The sequence below is a fragment of the Hemibagrus wyckioides genome, linkage group LG19 (assembly GCF_019097595.1).
Source record: "Hemibagrus wyckioides isolate EC202008001 linkage group LG19, SWU_Hwy_1.0, whole genome shotgun sequence".
Taxonomy (NCBI): Eukaryota; Metazoa; Chordata; class Actinopteri; order Siluriformes; family Bagridae; genus Hemibagrus; species Hemibagrus wyckioides.
In genome coordinates this window covers 20,425,001-20,442,348 of record NC_080728.1, presented here as the reverse complement: position 1 = coordinate 20,442,348, position 17,348 = coordinate 20,425,001, and the positions used below count along the sequence as shown (strand labels likewise).

General features: G+C 40.6%; 1 gene segment (V, D, J or C); it reads right to left on the bottom strand.

Annotated features, from left to right (window-relative positions):
* Positions 1-7,318: 7,318 nt before the first annotated feature.
* LOC131369916 (Ig kappa chain V region K29-213-like) lies at positions 7,319-7,800 on the bottom strand. The segment is given in 2 exon segments: positions 7,319-7,647; positions 7,746-7,800. Coding segments are annotated over 2 exon segments (378 nt in total).
* Between the last annotated feature and the right edge of the window lie 9,548 nt (positions 7,801-17,348).

Genomic DNA, 17,348 nt, shown 5'->3' with positions numbered 1-17,348 from the left:
CCCAGAGGGAGACCAGGCATGGGAGATACGTATGCTTCTAAAAGATATACTAGAGATAGTGATGTCCTCACACTTCCTGGAATGCAAAATCTCAGAACATAGAGAGTTACTGCAGCAAACCTTTCCAACCTACAAACTTCGTCCAAAACATCATTTTATTGAACACTACCCTCAAATGATAAAAATCTTCGGCCCACTTGTAGATGTGTGGACAATGCGTTTTGAAGGGAAGCACAGTTTTTTTTAAAAAGGTTGTGCATGACACTCGCAATGTTAAGAATTTACAAAAAACCTTGATCTAAATGATCCTTTCCCCTTATCCTCCTATCGAATAAAGGGCAATGTGTATGTGATACTGAAGCGTTATATATTATGCTGAATGATTGCATGTGAAATTGGCACTGAGGTTATGTTTGCTCTCTCTAGGACCATGGGACGCTATAAACTAAGAATTTTTGTAAATGAACAGAACATACATAAAGTCTCACTAGATGGGAAACCAGAAACAGTAGAAGAACTTTACAAAATAGTTAAAGAAAAATGCAAGCTCAAGGATGACTTTTCTCTCATGTACGAAGATCCTGACTTTGATAATTCCCTCTGCAACCTTGATGATGTACAAGATTTGCCACCTACAAAAGCTACTGTCAAGGTCATAGCTTTGGTGACACTGACACTGATACCTACCTCCACCCCCAGTCTCCTCAGATGATACAGAGATTCTGTTGACACCAAGCTCATCAACAAGACAAGAGCGATGGCCAGAATTTTTTGACATTCCAAATTTCCCAGTTGATGTGGAATTCAGACTGAGACAGGCAAATCTTCTGTTTTTACGAGACCGTACTTACCTGAATGTACCAAGAGACATGAAGCATGGTATTTTGGAGAAACTTGCTGAGGAGATCTACAAATTTGATGCCTATCCAAATGAAGAACGATGCCATTCTGTGGCAGTAGCACTCATAACAAAACATCCTTGTCTGAGGGAACCAGGCTCACCAGATGGGTGCTCTGGCTGGAAGAACAGCTTGATGTACAAAATGGGAAATTATCACACTAAACTGAGAAAAGCTGGATGTGCAGAGGTTGCAATAAACACAGGGATAAAGTTTGCCACACAAAAGGCCTCAAAAGACCAAAAAGGTATGAGGTGAATTACTTACCTAACCTACCTGAGGGGCAGAATGAAGATGGACTAGAGGCTGAAAGAAAGCTCCTGGTTGAAGAAATGAAAAAACGGAACCCCAGTGAAACTGTTATTGCTTCAAAGATGGATCAGACCTTCCCACTGCGGAGACGGGAGATTGTGGAGACCGAACCTCCAGTGAAAACCCTGAAGGAGCGGTGGCCTGCCCTTTTTTCCGAGAGACAAGTAAGAACGGACACTTATATGCTTTTTTGTTTACACCCATAATAAATACCTAGTCTATTCACATGTTTTTGTGTCTTTTTGCTGTGCATTGCAGGTATATGCAGAGTTCAACAGGATTGCCACCACAAATCTAGAAAATGACTTTTTTGATGCATTGGACCACTTCACACCACGCTTTGTCAGTATCTTCAAGTCCAAGAAAGGAAGTGTTGGAGAAAAATTAGCTGAAATTGTGCAGCAGATTGATTCAGGGGTAAGTCTTCTAAAGGTTTCTTAATGTTATTTTTTGTTGAACGAGCATAAATACTGTATTTTAAGAACTGGCAACTTGCAGTACTGTTAAAACACTAGGTCCTTTGCTCCTGATAATCTGTGTACCAGTTTTGGAGATTTCCACAAAAAATACATTTAGATGGAACTCTCTTCATGTATACTTTTGTGTTCATATTGTAATGTTGTATTATCCTGAACTTAATTTGTTCTTTCCTCTAGAAGCCAGATGTGACAGCACTACGTACCCTTGTTCTCAGAGGCCTCCCAGTACTACTTGGTGATGATCCGAGTAACTTCTACAACACTGCCTTTGTAAGTTCTCACACAGTTACAGAAAAATAAGAATATGGAATATGTCCCTGTGAGTTCAGTACTAGAAGGGAGCACAGTGGTGCATTGGGTAGTTCGGGTCCCTCACAGCAAGAATGTCCTGGGTTCAATCCAGCTGGGTGACAGGGGTGGAAGATTGGCAGCAGGGATCTTTTTGTGTACAGTAAAATTATCCATGGCCCATGTGTTGATGCAGTGAAATTAATGAAAAATTAATGAACAAGACTTGAAGGCTGTGTAGGCAGGACAGATAGATAATATTTCACTGTTGTAATGGAGTTTTTGTGTCACACAGGATTCAAACGACAATGAGGGCTGGGCACAGGTGACTGTTGGCTTGCTGACTGTTGTCGGTGAAGATGCACCTGTGTCTTCAAGTCATCTCCACTTAAACCCACTATCAACTGCCATCATTCTGGAAGGAGGTATTGTGATGGAAAATCTCACAAACCTACCACAAGTACTTTGCCTTTTGTTTGGCCTGTCTTATGCTCTCCACCTTGAATACCCAAGGGCCATGAGAAACACGTTAAACTTCATCCAGAGAGTGATGCTTTGGCTGGGAGAGAACAAACTCCCCCAAGACTCCAAACTGTAAAAAATCTCCTGTTGAGTTAGTGCAATTATTGAAGAGTTCGTTGAAAAGTTGTAGTAGTGTCAGTTGCTATTGTTGCCATTGTTAAGTCATTATGGCACTTTTTTGAAATGGTTATTTTTTTTGTTCTTGCTATTATTGTGTTAATAGGAAAAAAACACGCGGTGCAGTTCCACAGAGGTTTTTAAATGCCTTATGCTCAGACTAATCCACTATAACTGTTCTTATAACAATTATAATTGTTCTTGCAATCCTGCTGCACACACAGCACTTTGCAACTGCAGGTGAAAGGTTACAAATGGTTTGGTTAAAAGCATCACGAAAGTGCATTTGATTGACTGAGTGATGGTTATGGCTATTAATTATGTGCATGAGAGTAGTGTCAGTTGCTATTTCTGCTAAGTAATTATGACACTTCTTTGAAACAAAAGTTTTTGTTTTTGCTTTTGTTATTGGCCACATTCCTGACTGTTGTAACAGATGCAAATGTTTTAAACCTGTGAAAATTGAAGGACTTTTCGAGAAATAAACCTGTTCTAACTGTAACGTGATTGTGTGTTAAATATGTATTTTTACTTTGTACCTATACTCCACTACATAGGTATAAATTATAGTGAGTTGGCAGGCATTTTTTCATGTTTTAGATATAGATATTCCTTACAAAGTATACCTTCACTACATGTCTAATCATTTATTACCAAATGTAATGTTTTACTGAATGCTATTATTTGCAGCTAAAACAAGGCGTTTATTTACTGTTGCATTAAAAGTGTAGTTTTAGTGTAGTTTGCATGCTATTATGAAGTAAATCTGACTGCTCTTAAAGTAAATAAAACTAGAAAATCGCAGTTACAGGAAATTTTACTTCAGTTAGCCTAACTTACATAATTGTGTTATTTGGAATACACACAACAGTAAAGTTTACATCATGCAAGTTAGTATACTGAACTTGTACTTCTGAGTACTCCATACTTACCCAATAGTACACATTAAGCAAATTGCAAAGTACTTTGTACTAGTTTCTCTTAGTTACAGTAACTTGGATATAAGTATATTTTACTTTGTAAGCATTAGTTACTAGAACATACAATACCCAATTCTTCTGTACTCATTATTTTAAGTGCAACCGGTTTGCACGCTTTTTTCAAGTAAGCTTAACTAATCGGATTTTACAGTGTGGTTGTATTGCACTCTGAAGAGCTCAATGTGGGCAACAAGGAGCAACCTGCAGTCGAATTGCCACCACATTCTGTGGTGTTTGAAAAGCTCCTGGAGGTGATCACACATGCTGTTGCTAAGCTTAGCTTAGATTGACCTGATTAAAGGTTAGTGTTGTCTACTCTGAGCTTGACAATTTCTTGACTAAGGCTTTACATCTTGCAATTATTGGTTCCCAAGAAGGACAGGGGCTATGCCCAATTTTAGACCTGTGTGCTCTGAATTGTATGCTGAAACATACAAGTTTGAGATGTTAACACTCAAGGTCATTGTGTTGAGGATCAGTTCCGAGGACTGATTTGTGATGATGATCTTAAAGGGAGTCTATCTTCACATAGGCACCTTGCCAGAGCATTAAATCTTGAATACAGAACAGAAACACTGGATTCACATTTAGTCCTTTTACCACATTTCAATAATATTTACCTGATAACTATAACCCGTCACATATTTAGTGGAAATGATAACGCAATCTCATCGTAATTCACTGTCGATTCTGTGCTAGGTCTGTGTCTGTGCACTACCAATATTATTATTATTATTATTATTATTATTATTATTATTATTATTAGGCCGCTTCTTTTAGTTTATTTAAAGTTTCATTTTAAGTAGCCTACAATAGTTTCCAATAGTTATTTACAAATAAGAGGACAAGGGTGAAATTATCCATATAACATAACTGTTGTCTCCTAAAATGTCTCCTAATATATTCTGAATACACAGACAGATTAAATTTAGATCTAAATCTGATTAATAGACAGCAGTTTATTGCAAAAAGAGAGACCTTTTGGAAAGAGACGTAGCTACAGAGGTAGAATCTGTGCTTATGCCCTTTAAAATGACTAATGAATAATGAATAAAAAATGACTGCTAATTATTTTAATTGCATTTACTTTTACATCAAGTATCATGTAAAATTCATTTCATTTCAAATCAGTTCTTTTTTGCCCCACACCCTGCAGCAGTGACAGTATTGCTTTTTGTGGTTATTGTATACCTCATATTCTTGTTCTTCTGCAGTAAAATATAAAGCTTTAACACGATCCATCTCCAGCTTTTCCAACAAGCATCTGAAGCAGTGTGAGATCTGATCTTTTTACAGTGAATGTGAACAGGACTTGATGAGGAAAGTCTGGATCACCTTAACGAGATGTAAACCCACATCATGATACCAGTTAACCCAGTTTATGAGAGTTTGGTGAAGTGAAGTCAGCTCTCATACTGAGACCCCGAGTTTTCTGAGCTTGCTTGGTCTCAGTCCTCAGGTGGGATTAGTCAAACTTTCTGTAAGAGTGGGCAGAATTGGTTAATTATTCTGCAGGAGCAGATGGGATTGGTCAAATTTTCTTCAAGAGAGAATGGGATTGATCAAAGTTTTTTGCAGGAGTTGGTGTGGTGGAGTTTCTCAAAGTTTCTGCTTCAGTGGACAGGATTGGTCAGTTATTCTGCAGGAGCCAGTAAGATTGGTCAGCTTTTTGCAAGAGAAGTTTTTCTCTACAGAAAAACTTTTTTTTTTACATTTCACATTCAATCAAATCAAGAAACTGCAAATCACTGGTGTTAATAATTAATGTAGAAATTCAACCCAGTGCCTTACAGAGTTTCTAATTAATGTCATCTAGTTACAAATAAAGAATCATTGAGATGTTTCACACAAACTGCTGTATAACTCAGGGTCATCTGTCCAGAACTGAAATAAATTAATATATTTTAAAATGTTTATTTTTTCTACTGATTTTATATAATTCTCTGGTTTAAACTCATTAAAGAATGTTAAAGGGAGTTTATTATTATCTAATGGTTTGTTAATAATTAAGATATGTTCAGTTAAATAAAGTCGTAATGTGGATATTAAAGTTATATAATAAAAGTCTATAATATTAACACTAGGAACATTACTATAACAGTAACACTACTACTCATAAAGAACTGGTAAATTGTGTATACTACTAAAAAATTAAAATAAACTAATAAATACTTTTTATTAAATTGTTGGAAATTACTGTGTAAGTCTGGATGCTGTGGTTTAGTTCTTCCTTTTCCGTTCTAAGAGTGTAGATAGTGAGATAATCCACTTCCTGATAATAAAAACGTAGCTGTTCCACAGTGAGGAAAAATTCCACACAGAGAGTAAAAGTCTTTGTAGTGGACTAATGATGATCAGCTGAAAGTGTGTGTGTGAGTGTGTGTGTGTGTGTGAGTGTGTGTGTGTGTGTATTAGTGTGTTAGTGTGGTGTGTTTTCTCTGGTCCACAGTGTGTGTGTGTGTGTGTGTGTGTATTAGTGTGTTAGTGTGGTGTGTTTTCTCTGGTCCACAGTGTGTGTGTGTGTGTGTGTGTGTGTGTGTGTGTGTATTAGTGTGTTAGTGTGGTGTGTTTTCTCTGGTCCACAGTGTGTGTGTGTGTGTGTGTGTGTATTAGTGTGTTAGTGTGGTGTGTTTTCTCTGGTCCACAGTGTGTGTGTGTGTGTGTGTGTGTATTAGTGTGGTGTGTTTTCTCTGGTCCACAGTGTGTGTGTGTGTGTGTATTAGTGTGTTAGTGTGGTGTGTTTTCTCTGGTCCACAGTGTGTGTATGTGTGTGTGTGTGTGTGTGTGTGTGTATTAGTGAGTTAGTGTGGTGTGTTTTCTCTGGTCCACAGTGTGTGTGTGTGTGTGTGTGTGTGTGTATTAGTGTGTTAGTGTGGTGTGTTTTCTCTGGTCCACAGTGTGTGTGTGTGTGTGTATTAGTGTGTTAGTGTGGTGTGTTTTCTCTGGTCCACAGTGTGTGTATGTGTGTGTGTGTGTGTGTGTGTGTGTATTAGTGAGTTAGTGTGGTGTGTTTTCTCTGGTCCACAGTGTGTGTGTGTGTGTGTGTGTGTGTGTATTAGTGTGTTAGTGTGGTGTGTTTTCTCTGGTCCACAGTGTGTGTGTGTGTGTGTGTATTAGTGTGGTGTGTTTTCTCTGGTCCACAGTGTGTGTGTGTGTGTGTATTAGTGTGTTAGTGTGGTGTGTTTTCTCTGGTCCACAGTGTGTGTATGTGTGTGTGTGTGTGTGTGTGTGTGTGTGTGTATTAGTGAGTTAGTGTGGTGTGTTTTCTCTGGTCCACAGTGTGTGTGTGTGTGTGTGTATTAGTGTGTTAGTGTGGTGTGTTTTCTCTGGTCCACAGTGTGTGTGTGTGTGTGTGTGTGTGTGTGTGTGTATTAGTGTGGTGTGTTTTCTCTGGTCCACAGTGTGTGTATGTGTGTGTGTGTGTGTGTGTGTGTGTGTGTATTAGTGAGTTAGTGTGGTGTGTTTTCTCTGGTCCACAGTGTGTGTGTGTGTGTGTATTAGTGTGTTAGTGTGGTGTGTTTTCTCTGGTCCACAGTGTGTGTGTGTGTGTATGTGTGTGTGTGTGTGTGTGTATTAGTGAGTTAGTGTGGTGTGTTTTCTCTGGTCCACAGTGTGTGTCATTGTGCTGTATCACATCCTCCCCCTCAGCACCTGCAGTCTCTCCCAGCTGCAGCAGTGCTTCTCTGTGTACTCTCACTGACCGAGGTTTTTGTACCACGCTCTAACACTGTGTGAACACCCAGCTACTACTGATATAATGTAGACTCTGACAGTAGTAATCTCCTGTATCTTCAGTCTGGACTCCACTGATGGTCAGAGTGAAGTCAGTATTAGATCCACTGCCTTTGAAACGAGCTGGAGTCCCTGACTGTAAGCTAGTAGCAGCATAGATCAGGAGTTTAGGAGCTTCTCCAGGTTTCTGTAGGTACCAGGAGAGGTCATTACCATTATACACTCTGCTGCTGGTTCTACAGTTGATGGTGACGGTGTTTCCTGGAGCAACAGTTTGCACTGAAGGAGTCTGAGTCACAGTCACCTGACCTCTGGATCCTGAAGAGAAACATAGATTGTGTTTCTGTGCTCTAAAGTGGTGTAGAATTAGTATGAAATGAAGTGTGTGAGGCTGTGAGTTGATGTTAAACTCTCACCTTGAGTCCAGAGGGCCAGTGTGCAGATGAAGACGCTGATCAAAGTCATGGTTGCTGTGGGTGAAGTTGCTGAGCAGCAGCTCTCAGTCATGAAGTGTTAAAGTCACAGGGCTATAAACACTCACAGAGCACTGAAGCATGGACCACCAATGCAAAGTGTGTGTGTGTGTGTGTGTGTGTGAGTGTGTGTGTGAGAGTGTGTGTGTGAGTGTGTGTGTGTGTGTGTGTGTGTGTGAGAGTGTGTGTGTGTGTGTGTGTGTGTGTGCACTGCAGTGTGATGGAGGTTTTTGTACGATGGTTTCATTAGAATGTATCACTGTGGTGGACTTTTGGTGGAGGCTCCAAACTCATTGTGAACAGTAAGTGTGTTTTCTTCTTTTTAAAACTAAATCAGTTTAGTTCATTACTAATTCCATGAATAAATAAACTTAAACTAGATTATTTATGTTTAGAATTACATCATTGATTTTATTGTGTATTATTATGCTGTGTTGAGGAATACATTTCAGTATCAGAACAGATCCCATAGAAATGTTCTTGAACATTCAACAAATACACAATAATTGATGTTAAATATGTAATAATGACACACTTGCTATATATTCAACATGTAATAACTCTGCAGTTACTCTATAATAAACATTTAATAAATATAGTGACTTTGTGCTGATGTAAAATCCAGATGTTAGCTGCTGTGTGTGTTTGTGTTAAACAATGAATATTTCTGTAATCAGCTACATTTGTATTTGCTGCAGTTAAATATGCTGAAGGTTTGAAGTATAAAGTAATAAGACTTGTTATGAAAAATGATTTTTCCAGATAAATTACAGTGTGGAACATGTTTGTTTTGTCTCTGCACTGAAACTGAGGTCAAATAATAAAGTACTCAATGAAACTCAGTCATGAAGTCAGACTTTATTAGACTTTATTACTCTGTAAGATCAGTCAGTTCCACAAAGTTACAGAAATATTTCAGAATCCTTTCTAACTGTGTGTGTGTGTGTGTGTGTGTCTGTGTGTGTGTGTGTGTGTGTGTGTATCTGTGTGTGTGTGTATCTTTGTGTGTGTGTGTATCTGTGTGTGTGTGTGTTTCTCTTTTTCAGCGGGTTCTGTGGTGAATCCCTCCGTGTCTCTGCTCCCTCCGTCTCCTCTGCAGCTGTCTGAAGGATCGGCCTCGCTGCTCTGCCTGCTGTCTGGCTACTCTCCACAGGGGGCGCTGGTGAGCTGGACAGTGGACGGCTCCCAGGTGAACACCGGGGTTCTGACCAGTGCGGAAGAAGAGAAGAGTGGCCGTTACAGCCGCAGCAGCACCCTGACCCTCAGCAAAGACCTCTGGGAAAAGGGGGAGGAGTTCAGCTGTAAGGTCTCCCATAACAACGCCAATCATCCAGTCACGTTCAGAAAGAGTCAGTGTGAAGGCTAGTGGATCCAAGCTAGAGTTTAACATAGAGCTGCTTATCATCCATCCTAAATAGAGTTTCAATTCTACACAATGCTGACATTTCTGTCTTTACTCTCTTCACTGTCCTGTTGCTCTTCCTGTAGTTTTTGCTGAAATAAAGCTGAGTTTTGGACGTTGTCTGTTCTTTTATTCCAGTTAATAGTGATGATCAGTGTGATGAGAGAGTGGGATTAGCTGTAGATTCAGTGCTGTGTGTTGTGCTTCAGTGAGTTTGACTGAAGGAAGTTGAACATCTGGTGAAATTTCTGCTCTATTCTGGGAGAAATGAAACTCTTCAGTCCTGTTAATGTAAATCTCACTTCCTCCTCACTGCTCTCTCTTTAAGTGAGGATTAATATTTATTAATATTTTTTATTTCTTTTTATTCATCACCGAATCTGCTGCTGTAAGAACTATAGCACATATAACACACCCTACACCCTCCTGGTCCTGATAAGTGCATTAGCTGATTGATTGGCAGCTGTCTCCGTCTACGGGAGGAAGACGACTAGAATAATAAAGAGAGAGTGGCACCATATCCATGACATGCTCAGAGTTGTGTGTTAAATCTAAACACATTAGGAAAGCGGTGGGAGACATTGGCTGTACTTAAGTTTGTGAGGGAAGCAGAGAATTTAGTTTTTTTTTTTTTCATTTTTATTTGTAGGTGAAGATGTAAATATAAAGCAAATTAACATTAGGGACGTTTACTGTGGTTTCCTTTAGAGGGAACTTGACACTGTTTCATGGCTGATGCTATGGGAACACTTCTTTACAGAAGCTGTGTCTGAAGCTCTGTGTGAAATCACACTAATTTATTGGTTCAGGTAGGTCATGTGCCAGAAAAACCATAAAAGGGCATCATTTACTTCAGCTTCTTTGTCTTCAAGAAGCATTCTGTGTATGTTTGTGTTGACTGATTGTCTGTCTAGACTAGGGAAAAAGAAGACATATATAAAAGATGGCGAGCAAACAGTTCAGAAAGTGCCTGCATTTGTGCCCCCGGTACATTACAGGGGACGACTTGTCATTTCTCTGCATTGTTTGATTGGTAAAGGAGTGAAACATGTCTTCTCCATAAGCTCTGCTCCTGCTTGGCTGTTTTCTCCAGCTAAGCACCTGTTCTTCATGACTCAGATCCTGCATCTACTGAGGCAGCATGCCGACCTAGATCAAGGGTCTCACAGGTCTCGCAAGAGGTGATTTCCTTTAACTTGTCTAAATTGCTTTCTGAGAAAAAACACTCAGTGGCATTTGTACTGTTGAAGGCAGTATTGTGTGCTGTCGCTAAGCTCTCTTCGTGCTTGCTTGGCTGTATTTCCTGCCAAGTCCCTGCACCGCGTGGCTCAAGTCCCCCGTCTATCAAGGTGATTACATGTGCTGTTACTAAGCTTTGCTTAGATTAGCCTGATGAAAGGTTAGCACTGTCTGCTCTGAGCTTGATGACTACTACCTAACTTCATTCCATGAAGGCGTCTCCCATTTTTTCCCCAGACATTCACACTGAGGTGTCGAGGTGGAATAATTCCTAATAGGCCTCTGGTATTCAGCCATTGTGGCCCTAGATGAACACGGGTATGTGACAATGCCTAGGGTTGAAGAGACACTTGCGAGAAATTCCCCCCCCTTCATCACCTACATGAAGAGAAAGTCTGCACTTCCATTGGAGCCCTGTCAGGCCAAGTCCGCCCTTATAGGAAAAGCCTACATGGCAGGGGTACCAGGCTGGCATGATAAAGGAGCTTGTTTGTAGTGAGGGGCTCACCAATGAGGTCACCAAAGGGCCACATATTTAGCCCTTTTGCCCATACCATCTGCCACTTCATGGCTGCATATGTTGCCATGGAGAAGTAATCTGATGGAGATAAAAGAAAAGAACAAAACCTTTCTTTCAAATTCCCCGGATTTCTCCATCACCTCTCTCAGACCACCTAGCAGCATGGACGCTTCTGCCAGGTGTGTCACAGTGGGTCGACAGTACTGTCGAAAAAGGCTACAGAATGTAGTTCACCTTCCATCCTCCTTCTTTCAAGGTGAAAGGGGCCATAGAGCATATTCACCTCCCAGATAGAGATTGGGGGATTCCATCCTTTTTGTAATAAAGTAAATCTGGCTAGGCCAATGCCTCTGTGCCACCCAGGTGCAGAGGGTACTCGGCTTATGGCTGTAGTAGCCAAAGCTTTTCTTTTGGGTGTGCTACACATGGCATTCGGGAGGGCTCCTATCTTTCTTGCACACATATTGCCTGAAGATGACAGTTGTATTTATTGTACTGTAACACTTCCTCCTGACACTAAGAGGCTACCTTTGGTGGTCTGCAACATAAATGAGGGGCAGTGGTGGCTCAGGTGGTTAAGGCTCTGGGTCATTGACCGGAAGATCAGGGGTTCAAGCCCCAGCACCGCCAAGTTGCCACTGTTGGGCCCTTGAGCAAGGCCCTTAACCCTCTCTGCTCCAGGGGGGCCGTATCATGGCTGACCCTGTGCTCTGACCCCAACCTCCAAGGATGGGATATGCGAAGTACTTACTTCTTACTACAATACTTTGCTGTAATGTATATGTGACAAATAAAGGCTGTTTCATTTCATTTTCAAATCAGGGCAGTTTGAGCACCAGATTTTGAGCAATTCGAGACCTGATTTTTCTCACTGAGAGTGATTTACACTCCAGAGTGCACGATCGGGAAGCAGGCTTCCTGCTGAGGGAATGGTATTTGCACCTAGCCATTCAGCAGGCATCCGATCTTGCTGTACCCCATGAGCCTCCTGGGACCCACCTCATCATGCTGCCTCACTGCTGATCTCTCAATCTCATAGTGCACCCCAACTCACAGAAAAAGAAAAGACTTTTTGTACTGCACCTTGTAGATAAAACCCAGACTTTTGTTCACGATCTCTGGTGTGTCTGTTTTCTGCTCTCACAGCGTGAGTCACTACAACAATAACCAAAACACAATATCATTCAAAAGTAATGGAACACACAATTACATAAAGGAGACACAAACAAACACAGTCCAAAATTGTAATCTAAAACAAAGTTAAAACAGTCCAGGATTAACCGGGATAAACAGGGTAATCACAAGCAGATTTAGCCTTTATTGTAGCTGGAAAAGCTGCAAGAGCGTCATGGCAGCAGCACAGTTCACAATATAATAAAATGAATAACGAGAAGAGGATCAATATCTGTACAGAATTAAATCACCAAAGACAATTACAGTCAGGTGATTCTGTCACCAAGATACTTAAAATAACTTTAAAAGCATCTAAAGAGATCAGTTCCTTAAGTTTCAGCTCATTTTGCAAATTATTCCAGGTTTACGCTGGAGAGAAGAGGAATGAAAGTCAGTCGTAGTAAGACTGAGTACATGTGTGTGAATGACAGGGAGGGAAGTGGAACAGTAAGATTACAGGGTGAAGAGGTGAAGACGTTACTGGAGTTTAATTACTTGGGGTCAACAGTCCAGAGTAATGGAGAGTGTGGGAAAGAGGTAAAGAAGCGAGTGCAGGCAGGTTGGAATGGGTGAAAAAAGGGCTCGGGAGTTCTGGGTAATTCAGCGAGAATCAAGGGGAAGGTGTACAAGACAGTGGTGAGACCGGCCATGCTGTATGGTTTAGAGATAGTGTCACTGAGGAAGAGACAGGAGTCAGAGCTGGAGGTAGCAGAGCTGAAGATGTTGAGGTTCTCTTTGGGAGTGACGCAGTTGGACAGGATTAGGAACGAGTACATCAGAGGGACAGCTCATGTTGGATGTTTGGGGGACAAAGTTAGGGAGGACAGATTAAGATGGTTTGGACATGTTCAGAGGAGGGAGAGTGAGTATATTGGTAGGAGAATGTTGGACATGGAGCTGCCAGGCAGGAGGCAAAGAGGAAGGCCAAAGAGGAGGTATATGGATGGAATAAATAAGGATATGAAGCTAGTGGGTGCAAGTGTTGAGGATGCAGAAGATAGGGCTAGGTGGAGAGAGATGATACGTTGTGGCCACTTCTAAAGGAAAACGCCGAAAGAAGAAGAAGAAGATTCCAGGCAGCAGGAGCAGCAAATTTAAATGCTTTTTTCTCCAGTTTAGTCGCAGAAATGGAACACAGTAATAAAAATCCCTGAGATCGAAGATGTAGGTTAGATGTAGGTCTGAAGATATGAAAGAAAGCAGACCCAGGATAGAGGTATAAATGAGGACATGCCAGTGTTTTAGTCTGCAGATGAACAAGCCAGACCATCCAACACATGCATACAACACACAAAGAGGAGTGACAGCTTAAATATTTCTTATGAACCTCAGTGCTCCATGGTAAACAGTGTCTGAGGGATATAAACACTAAAAAGATGCATGCATATATATCACATTACCAAAGTCCTGCACAGACATAAGAGTGGAAGCAATGAGCCTCTTCTTAGCCTCAAAACAGTAATATACAGCATGAATAGGAGTGGTCCTAGGACCGACCTCTGAAGCACACCTTTAGTTACACTGAGTGACCGAGAGGTGAGTCTTTCTGATTGTACACATTGAGTTTTGTTTAAGAGTTATTAAACCAAACAACAGTATGTTTACTCCGATGCTGATGAGTCGATGTATCAGTATGGTAAGATACAGTATTGATGCTTCTCATAGATAAAAAACAGGGCTGCACCGTGTTGCTTGTTGTCAACAGATTCAACTGAATCATTTAGTACTTCTAAAGCTGCTGTAGCTGTGCTGTGGTGTTTTCTGAAACCAGAACCAGACAGGATGTAATTAGCAGAAAGGAATTTAATTGATTGCTGACAAGTGATTCGAAAACTTTGACCAGGAAGACAGCTTGGATATGGGCCAGTTATTATTTAGCTGTGTGGGATCGCCATCTCAGGCATAACATTATGACCACTGACAGTTGAAGTGAATAAGACTGATGATCTCCTCATCATGGCACCTGTTAGTGGGTGGGATATATTTGGCAGCAAGTGAAGGTTTTGTCCTCAAAGTTGATGTTAGAAGCAGGAAAAATGGACAAGCGTAAGGATTTGAGCGAGTTTCACAAGGGCCAGATTGTGATGGCTAGACCACTGGATCAGAGCATCTCCAAAACTGCAGCTCTTGTGGGGTGTTCCCGGTCTAAAGTGGTCAGTATCTATCAAAAGTGGTCCAAGGAAGGAACAGTGGTGAACCAGCAACAGAGTAATGGGTGGTCAAGGCTCATTGATGCACGTGGGGAACAAAGGCTAGCCCGTGTGATCCGATCCAAGAGAGGGGTTCTGTTGCTCAAATTGCTAAAGAAGTTAATTCTGGTTCTTCTAAAAGGTGTCAGAATAGACAGTGCATCACAGTTTGTGGTGTATGGGGCTGCATAGCTGCAGACCAGTCAGGACGCTCATGCTGACTCCTGTGCACCACCAAAAGCTCCAACAATGAGCATCAGCACTGGACCATGGAGCAATGGAAGAAGGTGGCCTGGTCTGATGAATCACATTTTCTTTTACATCACGTGGATGACCGGGTGCGTGTGAATCGCTTACCTGGGGAACACATGGCACCAGGAAGCACTATGGGAAGAAGGCGAGCCGGCGGAGGCAGTGTCATGCCATGGACAATGTTCTGCTGGGAAACCTTGGGTCCTACCATCCATGTGGATGTTACTTTGACATGTATCACCTACTTAAGCATTGCTGCAGACCATGTACACCCTTTTGCCCCACTTTACCACTTACAGGGCTTAAAGGATCTGATGCTAACATCTTGACACCAGATACCACAGCACACCTTCAGGGATCTAGTGGAGTCCATGCCTCGACGGGTCAGGGCTGTTTTGGCAGCAAAAGGAGAACACAACATTGGGCAGGTGGTCATAATATTATGGCTGATCAGTGTATATGTGGAATTTCATGGGAGTCAGCATACCAGTGCTGCTAAAGAGATAAATCCCAGCATGAGTAACAGGAAGCCTAAAGAAATGTGGAAATGTGGAAAATAAACTAGTCACTGTGTGAAAGCTGAAAGATGTTGCTAGCTAACAAAACACTGGTGACTAGCCATGTGAACTCCACTCAGTAAAACACTCTTTATGAGTGAAATACTCAGTAATTCAATAATGTTGCTATGGTGATATGATACTGTACAAAATACTCATGTAGAATTCCTGATTATTTTATTGATAAAGGTTTTTAGGCAGAAGATACACGTTAAAACACATTCCTGTCAGAGAGGAGCTACAGTTACAGACTGACGAGGGAGCGCGTGAGTATCGCCTCAGCACGAGATTCTTAAAGAGACAGTACCAAATTAAACACATTCCCATTAACACCTAAAACTCCAAAAAACTCATCTAAAACCCAATAAAAGACACGAACAACTAGATATAATGATATAAGGAAAATAAAACTAAAGATTTGGTGCAATTACTTTTAAAATTAACAATAAAAAATATAGAAATTGAGGTAACTTTAAACTTTTTACATATCTCACTACCCAGAAAGGGACATCACAGACTTAACACGTGATTAAATTAACCCTTTATATTCCAAAGATCAACTCTGATAACATTTAAGCTTAAATGTCCCACCTTACACTTTATTTGCTCCACTATTGTACTATATTTTGTATATAACCTATAAAACAGCCTCCTGTGCTTCATTTTGCGCTTTATCACACCGCACTGTGGATTAATTTCCTATATGGACACACCTCATGTTTATTTCTTATGAATCATTAAAACCAGGATGTGAAAGTGAGAAATAATGAGAAGTTACTTACTGTTCCCAGTACTTACAGTACTGGGAAATATGTTCAGTGCTGGTTTGCCACAACAGTTTGCCAGTAGTGGTGAACTTCTATCAGTCTTCTGGTATTTCTATCGATCTTCTGGTAACACGTCTGCCATTAGTGACAAACATGTCCAAATATTGTTTGCCACAGACGGTAGTTTTGGCAATAGAAAGAGATTAGTAATTTATCCTTCTTATTTTATTTTTATTTTGCTTAATGTACAATATACATTTACCTGCCTCTTCGCCTGAGTAACTACATTTCCCAAGATTACATACATCTCAAGTGAATTATCAGTGAGGAATAACATCAAGAGTTGAGAGAGACCCAAGAGAAAGTACCATTAAAAGTGTTGAAGAAGAGAAAGTTCCAATAAAAATCATTCAAAAACATTTAAGGCAGGACATGGTGTTGGAGAGAGGTGGAGAGGGAATATGTTACTTTATTAATCTGTTAGAATGTTATAGAGAAAATGATCTCAGAAGAGCTGGGTTTTCATTAGATCTGCTGATTAATGAGTTTGGGTCATTCCATGTCAACAATTTATGACAAATTTCCCTGCATCACATTTTCCATTATTTTTATTTTGTCTGGTGAAAGTCACTAAAACTAGAGTTTGTCTAATCCATAAACAGGAATTATTAATTGTATTGCACTGTGAAGAATCTCGAGATACAGTCACAAGCTACATCTGGAACTTGGCTACATCTCGCACTTGGGCAGCAACTTAGTAATGGTTATGTGTAGCACTGTTTCCAACCGCGACCTGAACCTGAATGAACAAATCACACTCATTCAAACAAATGAATGAGATTGTTTAAACTCTGAACAGGAGCAGGAGGTGATTGGTCAAACTTTCTGTAGCAATGGCTGGGATTGGTCAAAGTTTCAGCAGAAGTGTGCAGAATTGGTTAATTATTCTGCAGGAGCAGATGGGATTGGACAAACATTCTTCAAGAGAGAATGGGATTGATCAAAATTTTTGCAGGAGTTGTTGTGGTGGAGTTTCTCAAAGTTTCTGCTTAAGTGGACAGAATTGGTCAGTTATTCTGCAGGAGCCAGTAAGATTGGTCAACTTTTTGCAAGAGTGGGTGGGAAGGGTTAAACTTCATGTAGGAGTGGGTGAGATTGGAGATACTTTGAGCAGAAGTTTGGGACTGGTCAGGAGCAGGCAGGACTGGTCAGAGTTTCTGTGTGGTTGTTGTAGTGGTCAGGTTGTTGACTGTGCTGCTGATGTTGCAGTGTTTTTGTGAAATCTCTACAGAAAAACATTTTTTCCATTTCACATTCAATCAAATCAAGAAACTGCAAATCACTGGTGTTAATAATTAATGTAGAAATTCAACCCAGTGCCTTACAGAGTTTCTAATTAATGTCATCTAGTTACAAATAAAGAATCATTGAGATGTTTCACACAAAC